The sequence below is a fragment of the Galeopterus variegatus genome, unplaced genomic scaffold (genome assembly GCF_000696425.1).
Source record: "Galeopterus variegatus unplaced genomic scaffold, G_variegatus-3.0.2 Scaffold32, whole genome shotgun sequence".
NCBI lineage: Eukaryota > Metazoa > Chordata > Mammalia > Dermoptera > Cynocephalidae > Galeopterus > Galeopterus variegatus.
The window spans coordinates 397,470-417,292 of NW_007726143.1; the positions used below are offsets into that span (position 1 = coordinate 397,470).

The following is a 19,823-nucleotide window of genomic DNA, read 5'->3' on the forward strand; positions in this document are numbered from 1 at the left end:
CGCGAGGGCTGGGGCCGCGCTGCCTCCCGCGCTGCGCTGCGCTCCGCGTTCGCCTATTGATCTGCTCCGCGGCGGCGGCGGCGGCGGCGGCGAGGAGCCAGGTCAGGTCCGAACAGATTGGCGGAGATTCCCGGGGCTCCGGGCTCTGATTGACATCTCCACGGGGCCGCAAGCCCCTCCTCTCCGCGCCGCGCTCCCTCCTCTCCGCAGCCGGAGCTGCCTCTGCTCGCGCCGCGCTTCTCGCCGCCCTCCTCTCCCGGAGCGGCGTCGCGCCTCGCTTCCTTCGCCCTCCCCTAGTGTTCACCTCCCCCCTCCTCGCCCTCTCTCTCCCCTCCCCTGCCCGCGGTCCTCTTCCCCCCTGGATCGCTTCCGCTCCTTCGCGCTTTTCCACTCTCCAGGACGCTGGGAAACTCTCGCCTTTCCTAATTCTCCCCTTCTCTTTCCCTTTCTCACTCTTGCTTTTCCTCCCTTTTCTGTTTCCTTCACTTTTTCTTCTTTCCGCTCCTGTCTTTCAAATGTCTCTTTACTCACGCAATACTCCTCCCCCCGACCTTCCGGGCCTGGGCGCCCTGGGTTAAGGCGGCCTAACGTCGTGGACTTGGGGTGCCGTGCTGGGGGTGTGTGTCCGTGTCCGCGTCTGTGTGTCCGTCCCCGCCCTTCTAACCCCCTCCCTCGCTCTTCCCCAAATCTCAGGTCTGACGTTGCGCCCTCTTATTCGACTTTTCCTCTCGTCTCCTCCCGGAGTCGCCAATCGCCAGGGCGCCTTGCAGGCGAGGCCGCCCAGCCCCGAGGATACCGCGCGCAGGGCGGGGCGGGAGCCGGGGCGCTGCGAATCCCTTCCCGCCCCCTCCTGCCTGCGCCGGGAGGGGGAGCGAGAGACGCGGGGACACGGGTTAGTGCGGGGTCAGCTCGCCCCTCCCGCTGCCCGCCTCTCGGCAGCGCGGGGCCGGGGTCGGGACCGGACCCCGGGCCAAAGCAGGCTCTGGGGCGTCCCTCTGCGCGGGCCCCTTTTCCAGGTGGCACCTCTGGACTCCCCGCCACTCAGCAGCGTAGGGAGGGAGCTAGAAGAGTGCGTGAGAGGTGAGGGAGGGAGCCCTAATCGCGTTTTCAAAGGCCGTCTCACTGCCCGGGGGCGCGAAGCAGCCCTCCACTCAGGAGGACCAAATCCCCAAATCAGCCACGTTAATGCCGCCCAGTGTGGTGCGAATCCTTTGATAGAGATGGCGGGCTCTTGCCGGGGGCTGAAGGTGGACGCCCCGGGGGTCTTGGGGAGCAGGGACGAGTAAGTGGAGCTGGCTGGCGCCCTACGCGGGCGTGGAATGGGGGAGAGGCAAGGAGGCGGACGGCGGAGGCCGCAGGAACTTTTGGAAAGCGCTTTCAGGAGTTTCTATATTGGCGTTTTCGGTCTGTAGAGATCCTTCGTTTCACGACCCCTTCCCCCAGCTCCCCAGTCCCCGCGCCAACCCGTTTTCTTTCTGCGTGGATCTTCCCACCGCCTGGGGTGGGGAAGGGAGGCAAGAGTTTGGTTTTACGGTGGGATATTAACTAAATCGAACCTGAAATCCCCGTATCCGGGCGCCCACCTTCACGCACTGGGGTGTGCAGCCGAGAGCGGCACGGAAATTCCTAGGATTGCGGCGGCTCGGGGCTAAATGCTTTAGGCCGCGACGGCGACCCACGCGCGGGCCATGCCTGCGGCAGGCGCGCCCCGGGGACAACATAGGGGCGGCGACTCTGCGGTGGAGTGGCCAGCCCCAGCTCGCAGGCGGAAACCGGCCTCCTGGCACTGATCGATAGAAGAATCGAATCCGAATTTCACCAGAGTGGAGTGGATCGGAGGGTTTTGGCCCTGGCTGTCTCTGATTACAGCAGCTCTGCGGAGCCCAGTTTGGGAATAAAAGATTGTTCTGCCACCGCCGAGGACACCCAGTTTTGACACTCCCTGCCCCCTCTCCCCCGCCCGCCTCCTCCGGGTCTTGGCACAGGCCCGCGACTCCAGTAGGTGTGAACGCTAAAAAAATTGGGGGGAAAGAAAGGGAAAGTTTGGGGACGAGCAAGTTTGCGGTCCGATGGGGGAAAGAAACTGCGGTATTCACAAATTGGGTTTGAGCTGCTTCCCTGTCCCACCATTCTCTGCCTGATGCCGGGCTTCCTGCTGCCTTTACTGGAGCCTCGCCAGAGGAGGGGACATCAGGGGCCGCTCTAGCCTTGAAACGTCTCCTCGGCGCCTGATTTCGTTTCCGGTTAAACCTCTCAGAGAATATCATAGGGAATCTTGGGCTCACCTTCTCGTGAAAAATCTTGGGGTTATAAAATTGAGGGTAACATTATTTCAGGGGTGTCAGACCTCGAGAGCCTCGACGGCCCCGAAGTCCTAGAGTTTGCACAAACTGGTAGCACCAGACTGGGGCGGAGTGAGCAGAGAGCGACATTCCAAGGTGGGGTAACTGGCGCTGCGCTGTAAGTGCCCGGGTGAGACGCCCGGTATTTAATTCAGCTCTTCCAGAAGGAAGAGAAAAAACAATAATGAGCCTCGGAGATGCTCCTTCCGCATTAACCAGCTATCGACCTGGCTGCGTCGGACTGCGGGCGGCGGGAAGGAGGCCTGGGAACGGCGAGGCCGTTCTCCGGGAATCAGTCACGCCATTTGGGGGGTGCCCATGGCCCAGCCGGGGGGGGGGAGCCTGAAGACCCAGACGCGGACCCAAAGATCTCCCTTAATTAGATCCCTTCAGGCGCCCCAGGCCCAAAGCTGAAGCGGCCTCCCGGGTACCCTAGTTGCCAACTGGGAATAGCCCTGGCCTGGCCTTGCCATCCGCGCCCCACGTGGGGACTCAGCGTCCCAGGTAGACAAGCCCCGACGTGACGCTTGTCCCCCAACTCGACCGGGCCAGTGGAGCATGGCTCCGGACTGAACTCGCAGGTCCGCGGGCAGTCGAACATTTTCCAGGGATTTTTAATCCAAGAGATTAGGTGAGAGTGACACACTGGTAGAGGGAGGAAAAGCAGGTGCACGGAAAGTTGATTTGGGAAACACATGAGGACACAAGACGAGCCGCAAGCAGAAGCTTCTTCATCATCTCGCCTTCTTCCAATGTTCCCAGCGCACAAAGCTCTTTGGAGACTCTCTGCAAAAGCTCTTTCGACGCAGCCTAGGGCGCGGGGACTGCAGGAGAGGGTGTCCATCCCACACAATTGGCGCACACAGCATCGCGCGGCTGACGCAAACTGGGAGCCGCTGCCCGACGTGTGTCCAGGGCCTGCTGCCGCCAGGCTCCGGGGCTGTGCCGCGCAGTGCACACGAGCGAGCCCGGAGCCACCAGGCCCCTTTCCTGCCCTCTCCTCGCCCTGTCCCACGGTGCGCGCGCGTTCCCGTCGGGGGGAGCCGCTGCGGCCCTGGGTCTACCAGCCGAGGCCCATCTTCTGTCCTTCTCTCCCAGGGCCGGAGTCCCCGGGCGGCGGCGCGGGCCCGCTATCCCTCCGCTTCCTGCAGACGCCGCGGCGCGCGCTCCCACCGCTCCCTCCCCCCGCGCTCGGGTTACAGGTTAATGAAATGCTCGTTTTCCTCAGTCATTTGTTTTGTTTTCCTGCAAAGTTCTGATAAGTAGCTAACCAACGAAGCTTGTAATTACAATCTTACAGAAACCGGGCCGATCTGTATATAAATCTCACCATCCAATTACAAGATGTAATAATTTTGCACTCAAGCTGGTAATGAGGTCTAATACTCGTGCATGCGATAATCCCCTCTGGATGCTGGCTTGATCAGATGTTGGCTTTGTAATTAGACGGGCAGAAAATCATTATTTCATGTTCAAATAGAAAATGAGGTTGGTGGGAAGTTAATTTCTCTCCGCTCTGTGAAGCGTAGACAAGAATTTAATGATTTAATTACAGTTGTAAGCCCTTTCCATGAGACTTAAATTGAGCTGAGAATATTTTTTTCCTTCTCTCTCTCTCTTTCGCGTTCTCCCTCTCCGCTATTAGCAGCGGCACCGACGCCCGTGTGCGTGGCCTGGCGAACGCACCGGGAGGGATTCGTATTTGGCCAGGGACCCGGACTCCGAGCATCCCAGGAGGCGTAGGCCGGGGCCCTCCAGAGCAGCCCCGGGCCGTGCTGCCGCTCCCCACCAGCCGCCAGGGCCTCGGACGCCTTCGCTGGGTCCCGAGAAGCGACGTGGAAACTTGGGGGGAAACTTTGCCAACTTCGCTCTCGGCGAGGGAGAGGCCGGCCGCCCGCACGGACGCGGCGCGCGGGGTGGGACTCGGGCCGGGCCTGGGTACCCGGGAGCGGACCGGGCTGCCTAAGAAGGGGCATGAGGCCGGCCGGCCCTTTGCACCCCCGCGCCGACCCTGAGACTCCTCGACCCGGCCACTGTCCTGGGTCTCCCACCGGCCCGCAACGCGCAGCGACCGGACTGGCCTGGATCGAAAAACCCGACCCTCAACGCGAATGTTCTTGTATTTCTCTACCTCTGCAGGATCATCCTTTCCCAGCTGACTTGAGTAGTGTCGTCTGTCCCTCTGCACTTTCTATATATTTGATTTCCAGGTCATTCATGTTTCCTCTCTTTGCTGCGCTCCCTCATTCGTTCTGTTTTATACTTTTTCTCTGGACCACTTTTTAATTGAATTTTCTGAGTTCTGCTCCCTTCCTTCCCCCTTATTTATGTTACTTTTTTCCTCTCTCAGACTCTGTGACTGTGTCTCTGTCCCCCAACCGCATTTCTCGTTCTTTTTTCCCTCCATCTCTTTCATCCAATCCTCTATTTCCTTCTTCAATTTCTTGATCTGTCTCTCAGGTTCCCCCCTTCGTGTAAACTCTCTCTTCTCCTCTGCCTCTCCAGGATCTGTCCCCTCCCCTCGTGGGTTTGCCTCCCGGGCGCCCCCTCCTCGTCCGTCTTGGGAGATGAAAATGTCGCCTTATTGGATGCCGAGGCCAGAGTCGGGTGATGGGGCTCGGCCAGCGTTGCGCGTTTTCTTCATGCATATTGAGGAGATGGTAATGAGCGCGTTTGCATTGTTGCATGGAAATGCTGCGTTTCCTGCAGTAATTCGGCGTGGGCAAGGGTGGTGCGGGCCCAAGAGAGCCTCACAGTGGGCACCGGGCCTGGTGGTCGCAGCTGATCCTCAACAGATTTGTGGGCGCTTGGGGAGGAAGTGACTCGCCGATCGCCCGGCCGGCCGCCGCCTCCTAGGACTTCTCCACAAAGGCCGGCCGAGCTCCCCTCATTAAAGCCTCTTTACGGGATCCCCCGCTTGGCTCACGACGGTTCCTCGGTGCCCCCAGCTGACCGGCCACTGAGCCCCTCCGCTGATGTCTAGAGGCCTGGGATGGAGCGCCACCAGAAAATTAGTGGCTGACAACGTCGTCTAATGGCAATAAATTGTTTGCGATTCCAAGTGACACGTCGCGGGATCAAACACAGCCGCATTGTGTACCCTACTCCGCTCGCTCCTCGTTAATCTTGGAGGGAGCCTTGGCGTGGCTTGGCCAGGGAAGATTGCGCTCAGGCCCTTCGGCTGTCGGGAGCTGGCCTCAGGCATTCAAGAGGGGCAGTCCCTTTTTGAGAAGATCGGCCAAGCTCAGGAGACACGACCCAGACGTGCCTCTCAAAAAGGTGAAGGTTTATGAAATTCAGGAGCTTCCAGGGCGAGGGCGCAGGCGCCGGCGCAAGGACTGAGTTGAGCTCAGAGGGAACCTACCTGAGCCTTTCTGGGAATCAGAAGGGCATGGAGCCCTAGGTCTAGACACAGTCGCGCAGAGGACCTCTGAACATTAAACGTTTGCGCTAATCCTCCTATGCCCTTCCCACTTCATATTGGGGAAGTCGAAAGCTCTTGGTTCAAAAGCAGAAACGTCAAGGTCTGGCCGTGTCTGGAACTGTCTAGTGTCAAGTTTCCTAAATTTCAAGCTTTCTACCACCTCTACTATTTACTTAACATTTTTCCTTAAGTTGACTCATTGAAAAAACTCAAATACATATATTTGGGAAGAAAACCTGATACTACTACTGTATATTGAAAAGTAGTTGTTACTCGCCAGAAAAGGAAATTGTTAAGGATAAACACAGCTAAACCAAGCAATGTTAATGCATTTTAGCCAAGTTGCTTGCTTGGGAAAGACTTCTAGACGTTCAAGTGTGCGTGTGTGTGTCATTAGCAAGTGTTGGAGGTGTTAAATACTGAATTTTTCTCAGAAGAAACAAGAAAATTGAAAAGAATGTCACTACTTAGTGTTAATTTAATTCTCTGTCCTCATAGTACCTAAAATCATGTTGAGGACCCCAAGAGCTGCACTGGCTTAAGATTTGCAACGGTCATTCTCTGTTGATGAGTACGTAAAAAATTTAGGATAAGAATGTAACATGTTGTTATTATTTACCAAATAATTGTGTTAAGCATTTTCAAACAGTATCACATTTAATTCTCACAATAGGCCTACAAGGGAGAGACTATCCAGGTTGGCCATGTATGGTTGTGCGGGATGTTCACTGAACAAGGGCACCCAGACGAGAGGCTAAGAGGGTCTGAAGTCCAGCCCTTCTGTGCTCACCAAGTTGTGTGCTGTGGCTTGGGGCTGCACTGGAAGAAAAGTAACTTTGCCTGAGTGCACAAATTTTTAATAAAGTTGGGATATGACGTAGTCCTTATCTTAGAGATGGGGAAACTGAGGCTTACAGAGTTTGGCAAAGCCCAGACTGGAACCCTTTCTGATAGTCTTAACTATGATCCCTCTGGGAAGAAGATAGGAGTCTTTTGGGAGTTGGGGAGGGGGATACTGGAAGAGTAGTCCCTGGTTTGACTGAAGGCAACAAGTCTGCCCAGCTTTTCTTTCCCCTAAATCCTCATACTTTGGGCAAATATTTGGAGAGGTTCTGGGCAAAAACACAACTGGGGTCAAGGATCCATTAGCCCTGCTAGGGGCTAGGTTGGGGGAGGGGAGGAAGGTGTTGTGGTTTGCTTCGGCCTAATTGTAGGTGTTTGGACCTGTTCCTTGCCTTTTCTTGGTTCATTATACCTGCATGGGTTCATGGACCAGAATTCTGCCTTGCTTCTATCCACACTGCTTGCCAATTTCATATTTGTAAAGGCAAACTGAGGAATTGCATTGCATCAGGGGTTGCAAATCAGGAGTTTCCTCTGGTCACAGGATTTTAAAAAAATTTTGGGTCTGACCTCCATAGTGGCTTTTTTTTTTTCCTTTTAATTGAATTGCTTGCCAACACTTGCTAATTAGGTGATTTTGTTTAAAAATCTAGATATCAGGGTTTTCTGGAAAAACTGGACAGCTAAGAAATACAAGACTCCTTTATGAAAACAATCATCTAGAGTTCAGGGCTGCTGGACACTTCTCCCAATCACCTGAGGGCAGTTAAGTTTGTGAGCCTTGCTTTGTATGTCAGTTGTGAGAATGGGACACCCTTGCTGATAGGTACTGCTCCTCCAATGTGAAGGATATGGCACAGAGTGTGACCTAGGTAGGAGCTCCAAATGCCTCTTCTTTCTTCTACTCTCTGCCAGTCTCCTGGGTGGCTGGGTAGCTGCTTTTCCATGGTGGGGTAAGCTTGAGGGCAGGTTTCTAGGAATCTCAGGACTGAATAGCTTTGTCCTCTCTGCGAAGTGTCCAGGTACCCCAGCTGGGCCTGTCCTTTAGCTTCTGGAAAGAGAATAGAAAGACTGGTCCCACAACAGGAATTAGCAGGAAGCTCAACTCTTTGGATTCCCCCTCGTTAGCCCCAGCCTGTTCTTTTTTCACATGCACCATCTTAAAAATGTCAACCCAGAAATTTCTGCTTCTTCCCTTCTTTTCTCCCTCTCTCTCTTTCTCTTTGCCACAAATATTTATCAAGTGCCTTCTATGTGCAAGAACTGTGCTAAGTGCTGGGGATAGGGTGGTGAACTAACTAGAGCCTTATTCTATGGGGCTTACACTTTAGTGGAGCAATCAGATACTAAACAGGATGATTTAAGATAGCATTAAGTTCTACAAAACAAAAGAGACAGTAATATGGGGTATACTGGCTTGGATAGTGTCCTCCCCAAAATGAGATTTTCCCCAGAACCTAAGAATGTAACCTTATTTAGAAATAGGGCCATTGTAGATGGAATTAATGAAGATGAAACTTAGGCTGGAGTTTTATCTCATACTTAAGTAGAATTGGCTTTTAAATCTGACTAGTGTCCTTATAAGAAGAGGAAAGACATAGAGACAGAGATGCAGGGAGAGGACAGCCGCATGAAGACACAGGCAGAGATTGGAGTGAGGCAGCTACAAGCCAAGGAATGCCAAAGATTGCTGGCAACCACTAAGACAAAGGCCAGAAAGGGTTCTCCCCCAGAGCCTTCAGAGAGAGCATGGCTCTGTGATACCCTGACTTCAGATTCTGGCCTCCAGAATCATGAGAGAATAAATTTCTGTTGTTTTAAGCCACCCAGTTTGTGGTAATTTGTTACGGCAGCCCTAGGGAACTAATACACAAGGCGATGAAATAGGAGGTAGGCAGGCTGCTACTTTAGATGGCGCAATCACGAAAGGTCTTTGTGAGGAGGTGATGTGTGAGCTGAGACTGGCTAGTCATGAAAAATCTGGGGGAAGTATATTTTATAGCAGCTCTGTCCCATACAGTAGCCACTAGCCACATGTCACTATGGAGCTCTTGAAATGAGGCTGGTCCAAATTGAGATATGCTGAGAGTGTAAAATACACACCAGATTTCAAAGGCTTCCTATGAAAAGAAAAGAATGTAAAATACCACATTAATTTTTAAATATTGATTACATGTTCAGATGATTGCATGAGGTACCTATTGAATGTTTGTTCCTTTTTGGGGTATACAGGGGAGAGGATGCAAAGAGGAATGAGACATGGGTCCAGCCTCAAGGAGAGGGACAATCTGGATATATTGGGTTAAATAAAGTGTGTTATTAAAATTAATATATCTGTTTCTTTTTACCTTTCTAAATGTAGGTACTAGGAAATTTTAAATTAAAATTAAATTAAAGTTAATTTAAAATTAAATTAGAGTTCACATTTGTGGTTCACATTACATTTTTATTGCACAGTGTTGTTCTAACAGAAGGAAGAGCAAGTGCAAAGGCCCTGTGGTAGCTGCTGAGCTTCATGCATTTGGTAGTTTTGTACTCAGTCTGCATGTTGATATTTACTTGGTGATGTTGCTAAACCTGGAGAACTGATCTAGGAAGCCCTGCTGAATTTACAAGGGGTAAGTATGTAAGTCTTTGTCCCTTCTTCCCAAGAAGAGAGGGAGATTATGAAATTTAGCTCTTTAGCCTGATGCCTCCTTCCTACTCTCCAGCTTTAGACCTCAGATGAAGGGAGAAAGCAGGCCCAAACTCTCTGCTTTGTATGTCCATCTCCCCCTCCCCCTAAGCTCTTCAGTGTGAAGGACGTGGAGCTAGGCCTAGCTCCATATGCCTACTTTTCTGCTGATGGCTGGCACCAAGGCCATGGTATTATGGTATAGAGCAGAGACACTTCCCACTCCCCCACTGAGCCCACAGCTTGAAAAGTGAACTTCATGGACGGTGCTAGCTCATGTATTAAGCTAGAATTTTGTTTTCCTAAGACAGAATTCATAAAATAGCACCCTAGGGCTACCTCCTGCATGTTTTGATCATCCTCCATGGTTTTAAAATTCTTTTTAGGTTTGTTTGTTGTATACCTAAAAAGAAAAAAACCTAAAAGAAAAAAATTCCTTTTAGGCTGGGTTTTGCTGCAGTAACAAACAGCCTCAAATCTTAGTGGCTGATAATCATCCCCTCTACATGTTGTTGGTTATGGCTCTAATCCAAGTCATCCTTGCTCCAGGATCCAGGCTGACAGAGTAACTTCCATCCGGAGTGTTCCTGAATGCCATGGCTGAGGGCAAGAGAGCATGGTGAACTACATACTGGCTCTCGATGCTTCTGCTTGGGAGTGATCCAGGTTACGTCTGCTCATATTTCATTGGCTGAAGCAATCAGATGGCCATGCTTGAGGTCAACAGGGCAGGGATGCATATGCTTCCTGTAGGGAAGGGCCACTTTATGGGACGCCTCTGTGCACCACCTCAAATTCTTTCAGCCCTACCTCCTATGCCAGCCACTGCTTCAACAAGCTTTGAGCGGGTCCAGCCTGACCACCCACTTGATACCTCTTGCTTCTCTGATTCACTGAACTGGATGTCAGCAGGAAAATGTCAGCACTCACACTGTGCCACCTGCAAGTGCAGGGAAATTAACACCTGTGGGCCACCCTTGAACAAAAGAGAGCGGATGTATAAATGTTCTTGCCCTTCATTCTCAGGGCAGGCAGTTCTGAGACGCATGCCATAAACACATCAGAAGGGCCTGGCAGGCTCTAATACCTGTAACCATGGTCCACCTAATGACACATCCTTGTGTGGTTTCTTTCCCATCCCTGTCTCACTCCCTGGGGTCATTTCCCCAATAAGCCAACTGCATGTAAGCCTTTGCCTCAAGACCTATATTAGAGGAAACTAAGCTGAAACGCACAGGAAGTTGGTAAACCAAAGCATAATCTATCACTATTACCCATATTTCAAAGTTAGGTGATTTAACATAAAATCCCAATTTTAAGCTTTTCTTGAGAAATCAGATATGGCAGCACTGGACCCAAATTCTGGTGAGTTCACAAGAGGCTGGATTTGAATTGAGGTAGCAGCTCCCTTGACCTGTGATCCAAGCTCTCTGTTGACAACATTTGCAATCTGAGAGGGAGGGAGTCTTCACTTTTTCTCTACTGGGAAGCATTTGGGTTTTTAAAAATCTCAGTTATAGAGACTGACATCCATGAATTCTTGGAAATCTTTTTTATTATACAGGGATCTTTCTCACTTTTTCTGTTTAGTTATTTTGTTTCTCTTTTTGTTTTATTACAAAAGTGTCAATTAAAATAAGTTTAGACTGGCAGTGCCAGGAGGGCAGAGACAGTTGTCTGTGTTTTCACCACTGTATTCTTGGTGCTTAGTCCAAGCTTGATACACAGTAGGTGCATAATATTTGCTGGATGAATGGCAAGATGAATGAATGAATGAGGTAGTCAGCCTCCAAGATGGCCCCCAATAATCCCAGTTCCTGGTGCTCACATCCTGTGGAATACAGGCTGAGCTTATTGTTTGCTTGCAAGGAAGCAATGGGATGGCACTTCTGAAATTAGGTTATAAAAAGACTGGCTTCCATTGTGGCACTCTCTGGCTCTGTCACTCAGATCAGTGGCTGCCGTGTCATGAGGACATTCAGACAGCATATGGAGAGGCTCACATGACTGAGACCTGCCAGCAACCATGAGCTTGGAAGCAGATTCTCCAATGCTGAGTCTTCAGGAGAAGACTTGCTGACAGCTTGACTGCAACCTCATGAGAAACACTGGGCCAGAGCCACCTGGCTAAGCTGTACCTGGACTACTGAACGGCAGAAATTGTGCAGTAATAAATGTTTGTTGTTCAAAACCAGAGGTTGGCAAACTACTGTCCAAATGTTTTTGTAAATAAAGTTTTATTGGAACACAGTAATGCCCATTAGTGTACATATCGTCTATGGCTGTTTTCATACTACATCACACTAGCTGTTGAGTAGCTGCAACAGAAGACCATATGGCCTACAAGCCTAAAATATGTACTATCTGGGCTTTTAAGAAAAAATTTTCCTGTCCCTGTTTTAAGCTGCTAAGTTTTGGAATAATTGTGACCTAGCAATAGATAACTAATAAATACAATGACTTTCAAATCTAGAACAATGGGCTCAACTGGGCTTGCATGTCTTGAACTAGGGCATCTAATTTCAATTTAACTCAATTGAATAGGTATTAACTGAGCACCTATTGTGCACTGGGCATGATCTCAATTGTATTCCAGAATCCTGCATTCATTTCTTTATTTACTGTCCCCTCTAGCATTTTCTTGGTCTTTGACACTCTGTAGGTATGCTAATGTTTGTTGGTTTAAATTGGTTTTTAGAGATTGGAATTAGCAAGACACTCTCTAGAATGCAAGAAAGAACTCTGTAATTATGGGGAGGTGAGCAGGAGGGCATTTAGCTGGCATGTCCATGCACAGTCATGTTAGTTGTCAAAATATGGAAACATTACTATTCCACCTTACACTGAGCCTCTCAGGGCCCTCCTGTCTCACCTTCCTTTCCCAGGACCCCAAATGTCCTACCTTTCTTCTTTGCGCAATGATCCAGTGACCAAAAGAGTAAGGTGTGGCACAGCAGGGGCTGCCTGAGCTCCTGAGGTTCACTCTGATTGGTCAGCTCCCATGCCATGCCAGTGATTAAATATTTACATGCCACTCAAGGATAAACCCCTCACCACTGTTACTGCTACCCCTCCCTCTTAGTCTTGGAACATGAACAAAGGAAGCAAATCACTGCTTTCCAGGACCAGATATCTGGCGTGGTTCAGAAGTACTCAGTACTCATGACAGAATTCATAGGCATCTATTGAATGTTTGCCCCTTTTTGAAGAAGACAAGGGAAAAATATGAGGAGAAACAAGATGTGGGTCCCAACTTCCAGGAAAGGGGCAATCTGATTGTCTATGTGTGTCTGATCCCAACTGGGAAAGAGGGTCTGGATTGAACTTCTGTGTTGAACTTCATCCCCACTTTTTATCAGCTGTGTGACCTTGAGCAAATTAGTTTGGTTCTCTGTGCCTCAGTTTCCTCCTCTGTGACAATAATGGTTTCTACCTTGTAGCATTTTGTGGGGATGAACTAACACATGTATTGTGCTAAGAATAATGCCTTGTACCTCAGCAAATGTTAGAAAACACCATCACAGTCCAGGGGCCTATGAATATGCCCTGAGGGGGTCATTGCTGTGGGTTAATTGTGTCCCCCAAAAGGTCATGTGTTGGAAACTTGATCCCCTTGTAACAGTGTTAAGAGGGTGGGAAATCCTATTATGGTAATTGAAAAGTGGGGCCTTTAAGAGGTGATTAAATTGTGAGGACTGTGCCCTTGTTAATGGGTTGATCCATTCATGGAGTAATGGGCGTGGCTCTGATGGCCTTAAAAGGAGAACAAGTGAGCAAGTTAGTTCTCTCTTACTCAACCCATTCTCGCCACGTGACACCTGCTCACCACGGGATCCTGTAGAGGGTTCCCACTCAGAAGAAGGTCCTCATCAGATGTATTCCATGGACTTCCCAGCCTCTGAAACTGTAAGAAATAAACTCTATTTCTTTATAAATTGACCAGTTTCAGGCATTCTGTTATAAGCAACAGAAACAGACTAATGCAGTCATGATAATGGCGAGATGTATGTTCAGTAGGTGTTGACTGAGTGCTGACTTGGTTCCAGGCTCTGGTGTAGGCCCCGTGCACATAGACAGGGCTGGCATCATGGCTGTGTGATCGCCACACAGGGCCCCATGCTTGGAAGGGCCCTGCACTTGGTTTAATACTCTGTTATTGCCATCTTGAGATTCTTAAGTCATTTTTGAATGAGGGGTCCCACATTTTTATTTGGCACTGGGCCCCAGAGTGGGAGCATCACTGGTCCTACACATTGAGGTAGATACAAAAAGTCTGCATCGTCAGGGGCCCTGCAAGTCTGGTGGTCAGCAGATGGACCCACCATCATTACATCACAGAGCTGTAAGCATTCTGATGGAGCATCAGGCCTAAGCATTCTTTTAGTTTCATTTATCCATGAACTTTTTGAAGTACCCTCATATACCTATTAGCTTTTATGGATGGGAATAGGGTGATGGAGGGAGTACTACATTCATGCATAACAATAAATGGAAAAGATGCCTTTAACATATGTTAAATATATGATGATGCACCTTCCATGCATCTTGGTTGGATGGGAGCCGACAAAAAGACCTATGTGAGGCTGCAACAGAAACCACAGCAAAGGCCAAGCCTGTCTTGTACCACCATTGATATTTGGAGAGGAAAATCAGCAGAGAAACCAGGTCCCGTGATGCATCCGGTTAAGGGAATGCTGCTTGGATTTATTTTCTGCAAGAGGAATAAGGTCTTGAATTCTGAAATCTTTTTGAAACCTTTGGAAAATCCCACTTTAATCACCAATGACAGTTTGACATTTTTCCAGCTGTTTGGGAGCAGTAGACAAGTCAAGTTGCTCGGCAGGGCACAGGCTGGCATGCTGGGATATGTGTGGATTCTAACCTCCTTCCCATTCCCCGGTTCCTTGTGGCTTTGAGGAAAAAAGAAGTGAAAACAACAAAACCTGGTCTCTTGCAGAGTTCATGCCAGCCTATGCCATCTGCATTTGGGGATTTTCTCTTGAAAATGAAATCTTAATTGGCTAACTTTTCCCTTCTTCTCAGATCCATAGATTCTCTTCCTTCTCATCAGTGCACCACTCTAGTAGCTTTTGTATCTTTCTGTCATTAAATCCACCTCTCGGTTGGGAGAAGTGTTTTCTTGGCTCATCAGGTGACATTGAGAATCTTCTATTTCCTTCCATGTGTCTTCCATGAACAATCAAAACATGAGTGTGGATTATAACCCAGGTTCCACTGTGAGCTGGCCTGTTGGTTAAGAGCATGTGCTCAAATCTCAGCTCTGCCTCTTACTCTCTGTGGGGCCCTGGGGAAGTTTTGTGGCCTCTCTGTGCTCCAGTTTCCCCATCTATAAAGTGCTATTAGGAGAATTAGGTGGTTTAATACATGTAAAGTGCTTAGAACACATAATTAAGTGCTTAGGCACATAATTACATATTTAACATATTTTAAAGGCATCTTTTCCATTTATTATTATGCATGGATGTAGGACTCCCTCCTTCAATCTATTCCCGTCCATAAAATCTAGTAGGCATATGAGGGTACTTTAAAAAGTTTATGGAAAAATGGAATTAAAAGGTAATATGAATCTTTCCATGAACTTTTTGAAGAACCTTCGTATAACTCTATGTGCCAGGTGCGGTTTAAGCCCTTTACAAATATTATCTATGTAACCTTCAAAACGATCTTATGAGGTAGGGACTGTTGTTTCCCCTGTTTTATAGGTGCAAAAAAATGGAGGCCTAGAGAGGCTGAAGAACTTGGCTGAGGTCACACAGCTAGTAAATAAATGGCAGAGTCAAAATTCACACTGGGGATTTGGCCCTAGAGTCCCTCCACTTTAAAACACTGTGCTCTGCTAATATATATATATATACGGCATGTCTTCCCGGACATTGAGGACTTTTCCTTTTTCAGAAAACATTTAACTTATTGAAGAACACTATCCACACATGAAATGCATATATCCAACATGTAGACCACATTCATTTTCACAAAGTAAGAACACCCATGTAACCATCATGCAGACCCAGAAACAGAAGATGACAGCCCCTCAGAAGCCCCTGGGTCTCCTTCGTCACTTCCTCAGCCCTGAGGGTAGCCACTAGCTTCCAACAGCATAGATTAGTGTTGCCTATTTTTTATTTCATGAAGATGGAAATATGCAGTATGTATTCTTTTGTTTCGAATGCTAATCTTAAACTCAACATCATGTGTGTGAGATTTACCCATTTGTTGCATGTAATTGTAAATTGTTTATTCTCATTACCTCATAGTGTTTCACTTACAATTTATCCTTCTATTCTACCATCTATGGGCATCTGGGTAGATTTCATGAACAGTGCTGCTGGGAACTTTCTGGTTCATGCTTTTCAGTGGACCTATGCACGTATTTCTGTTGGGTGTGTCCATCCCTAGGAGTGGAACTGCTGGGTCAGAGGGGAGACATATGTCAACTTCAGCAGATATTGCCAAACACTTTGCCAGTTTTTGCAGGACATTGAAAAGTGGCATTGGGAATGAAGTGGGGGTTGTACAGTTTGTGAGTAATTCCACTTTCTGGCCATCGACTGGAAATAAAACATGACATTTGGACCTGTGGAAGGCAGAGTCATCAGAACACACCAGGGGCTTATTTATGGGGTTTTGTTAAACATCCCACCTTTCTTTAATTCCTGCAGGATATCCTCTTCCTGTAAAGTGAGCTGAAAGGGCACGCCATGTGGGTTTCACGATGATGATGTCACTCTTAGAGCTGTAAGGACAAGGAGTCAGCTAAAAACAGCAGGACTGAAGCTGAAACTGTTGCCCAGGCAGGGAAGAGCATGGCAGTAGTGTCTCAACAGCCTCGAAATCCACCACGCAGCATCAAGTAGCCCATTCACTCATTCATCCACCAAACATTGACTTAGCACTCGTTCTGGGTGCCAGGACACAGTAGCACACAAGGCTGGCCACGTCCCTGCTCTCTCCGAGCTCACGTTCTCCTGGGGTATACAGATATAAACATGGACCCAAACAAGTTTAAATAAATATTTTCAGAGCATGATAAGGAAATGGAAAGAATAAAACAGGGAGATGGGAAATGAGTGTGTGGGGAGGGAAGCACACTGGGCAAGCTGGTCTGAGGACATCATTCAGTAGCTTCGACACGACTCATGAGTGTGCAGTCTTGTGCGCTGGCTTTAATGCTCTGCTGCTGCTGTATCAAATGTCTCAATAATTTTTGAACAAGGGACCCACATTTTCATCTTGCACTGGGTCCTGTGAATCATGTTGTTGATCCTGCTGGGTGGTTGAGGTTTCTGGAGAAGATGAAAGCATCCACCATCTCTTCCAGGGTGGGGAACAAAGCAGCTGCATGCCAAGCACCCCCAATGGCTAAACAATGAGGATGTCCTCAGTTTTTCCTCACCCCTCCTCCTCCCCCTCATTTCCCTGCATCTGACAAGTTTTCAACCTGGCTCTGCAGCTTTGGTGAGAGCAAATCAGGATCCAAATGGAGCAGTTGCTTTTCATGTGGGCTCTTCATGGCTTGGAAATACTGCAGTTCCTATCCCTGGAGGCTCCCGGGTGATTAATGATACCGGCGCTCTCTCCATGGTGCGGGCCAGAAGGAAGGAAGGAAGAGCACTTTAAAAGGAGAGGGTGTCCAAGTGCTGGGCCCTTGTACTTCAAGGACCCTGGGAGGGAAGTTTAACCCTTGGGTACAGGGCCTGGCTGGAGTGGCTCTGGGCAGCCGGATGGGCTGGTGACCTGGGTCGGGTCATCAGGCTATGACCTCGGGTCATCTCCGTTGTGCTTTGATGATCAGCCACTGCATCAAGTCCAGCTGAGGCCCAGAGAGCTGATGCTGAGGATTTGAGACTCCAGCAAAATCCACATCCGGACTTGTCCACCAGGATGTTCTCAGCATTCCAGGGAGCCCAGTGTCCCAGGCATACCCCCAGGGCCCAGAGCAACTGCAAACAGAGACCCAGATTTTCTACCCATTAACAGAGGTGAATAACACCCATGTCTCCACTTTTCCAATGTGGCTGGGAATGTCAAATGCCATCATTCATGAGGAAGGAACACAGATGAGTGAAGTGTACGAACCTGGGTGGCTGAGACCTACTCTAGGGGACATCTGCTGTTTGTACCACCCAAGACCCCTTCCCACTTCCAGTAACAGCACCCCCACTTTCTTGAGGAGCTACACCATTGTCAACCTCAGATCATGTTTTGGGATGGCACAAATCCCACATGGCTCCAGGGGTGGGGTGTGGCCTAGGCCTAATGAATATTGCCACAAGACAGTGATGGCAAAAAAATAAATCACAGTTTGAGGTTGAGCACAGACTCGAAGTAGTCCCATGGTACTAAATTCTGTTGCTGTTGTGTTTTACCCCGAAACTATTTGAGAAAAAGAGACTCTGTCACTGCTAGAGGAGGCTGAACTGGTGGGATATAAGTGTGAAACTGGGGCGGGGGGCGCATCTCGCCATCATAAGGAGAAGATGCAGTTAGCTAATGAAGGGAACACAGAGAAAGGCAGAACTGAGACATTTGGGGGAGGGAGGGGCTGAGGGAGGGACAGAATGAGCCTCATGACCTCATTACACATTGCTGTACAAAACAGAAACCTGGATCTAGGTCCTGGATCTAGCCATGCCTGAAACTGGTAGTTTCCTTATTTGCCTAAGTCAATTTGAGTTGAGTTTCTGTTTCTTATAGCCAAGAGACCCAACAGATATATCTACTGAAATGTTAGGTGATTAATATTTGATTCATATTTTCAGTCTGCCTCCCCAGCTAGATTGTAAGTTCTCCAAAGGCAGGGACCAGGCTGTTTGTGCTGTGGTCAGTAGGTTTTATGGTATATGTTGAATATAGTGAGGCAGGGACAAAAACACTGGGGGGTTGGGGAGGGCAAGAGAGCACATGGGGACAAGCAGATTGAGCGTGCATTTCCACATTACCCTGTGCGGCTTCTGTGCTAGAGGCTGAGGCTACAGCAACAGGTAGTCCAGGCACTGTTTCTGCCCTCATGGAGCTCACAGCAAGTGGGGAAAACTGGTGGTAAACAAGTCAGCACAGTAGTAATGTATTACAGACATAGATGTGCATCATTTGTGTGTGTGTATGTATGGATATATATATATATATACATACCCACACATACAGACATATATGTAAATATATGTTCTTTCTCCCTCCTCCTCTCTCTCTCTCTCTCTCTCTGTGTATATATACACACATACAGATATACATACACATATATGTATATATATACACACTTATATGTACACACTCACAGACATGCCTTCCTAAGGTCCTCATAAATGAGTCCATTGATGTAAAATGGTTTTGGGAGGGATGGGATCACTCTGGGTACCCAAGGAGTGCCCGTTCCCAGGAGACACATGGAAAACATGTTGAGGGCATCTGGCAGTATCAGAGCAGCCTGGACATGGCAGCCCAGCCAGCAGCGTGCTTCCACGGAAGGATGAGTGCCTGGTGCCTTCAAAGTCATGTGACTAGGATCTGAATAGGATGTCACTGCAGTGGTGTGTGCTCAGGCAGTCGTCTAAATTCCTGCAAAGGGAGAAAGCAGAGGCTCGCAGTGACCTGCCTTGGAATGTTTCTGATATCTTTCTGCTGGATTTGCTCCCTGCCTCCAAAGGGAGCCAAGGCTGATGGAAGACAGAAGTGTGGCAGTATTGGGGGGTGGCTTTTCTTCATGTTGGCATGAGGCTTGGGAGATGAGGTGCTCTGTGGGGCGAGGATGAGGGAGAGTATCTTAAATCTCTTTGACGAATGGTTGCCCAGAGTGGATGTTGAGCAGAGAGCACGTGTCCAATTGCTGTCCTGATGGGTGGAGCCTCCAATGGCTAAACAATGAGGATGTCAGGGGCCCGGGTGGCTGGAGTACTGGAGGGACAGGAGGAGGAGGAGGGAGTGGAGATGTTCAGAGCAAGGGCTTTGGAGCCAGATAGACCTGGATCATGGCTCTGCCCCTTCCTGTCTGAGTGACATTTGGGAAATTACTTAGCTTCTGTGTCTCAGTTTCCATATATGTAAAATAGGGAAATCCCCCATTTTCCCTAGATGGTGGCTAGTGATGATGATCCCTGGGCAGAGGGATTTCAGTGATGTTAATTTCTTTGTCCTTTCCTGTACTTTCCCATTTTTGTATAATGAATATGTAAACCTATTTAATGCAGAGAAAAACAACACATGCTATTAGAAAACTAAAAGACAGTTTCTAAGAGACTGGAGAACACTGGGTAAGAGGAAACAAGAGGACAGAGAGAGTGGAATTGGGAGGCAAAGAGCAGTCATTTGGTGCATTGAGACCAAGGATTAATCAGAGACATCCATCTTCTTTGGCGGCAGCTTGGGAGCCCAAAGGTCTCAGTGAGCCATGGAAGCCTGGGCTGGGGTGGGAGACTCCTTCTGAGCACCCTGAAGGAAAGAGAAGGGGCTGACACTGTAGTGTCCATCAGAACTGGAGCAGCACAGGGGGAGGACCGTGGGCGCAGGAGGGGGAGGGGAGAGG

The 19,823-nt window shown here is 49.0% G+C and overlaps 1 protein-coding gene across 1 annotated transcript in view; it reads right to left on the reverse strand.

The window, feature by feature from the left end:
• The window catches only part of IRX3 (iroquois homeobox 3), a 4,912-nt gene extending 3,191 nt beyond the window's left edge, over positions 1-1,721 (reverse strand). The window contains 2 exon segments of the mRNA XM_008570163.1: positions 701-854; positions 1,557-1,721. Of these exon segments, the coding sequence (XP_008568385.1) occupies positions 701-854; positions 1,557-1,721 (319 nt within the window).
• Between the last annotated feature and the right edge of the window lie 18,102 nt (positions 1,722-19,823).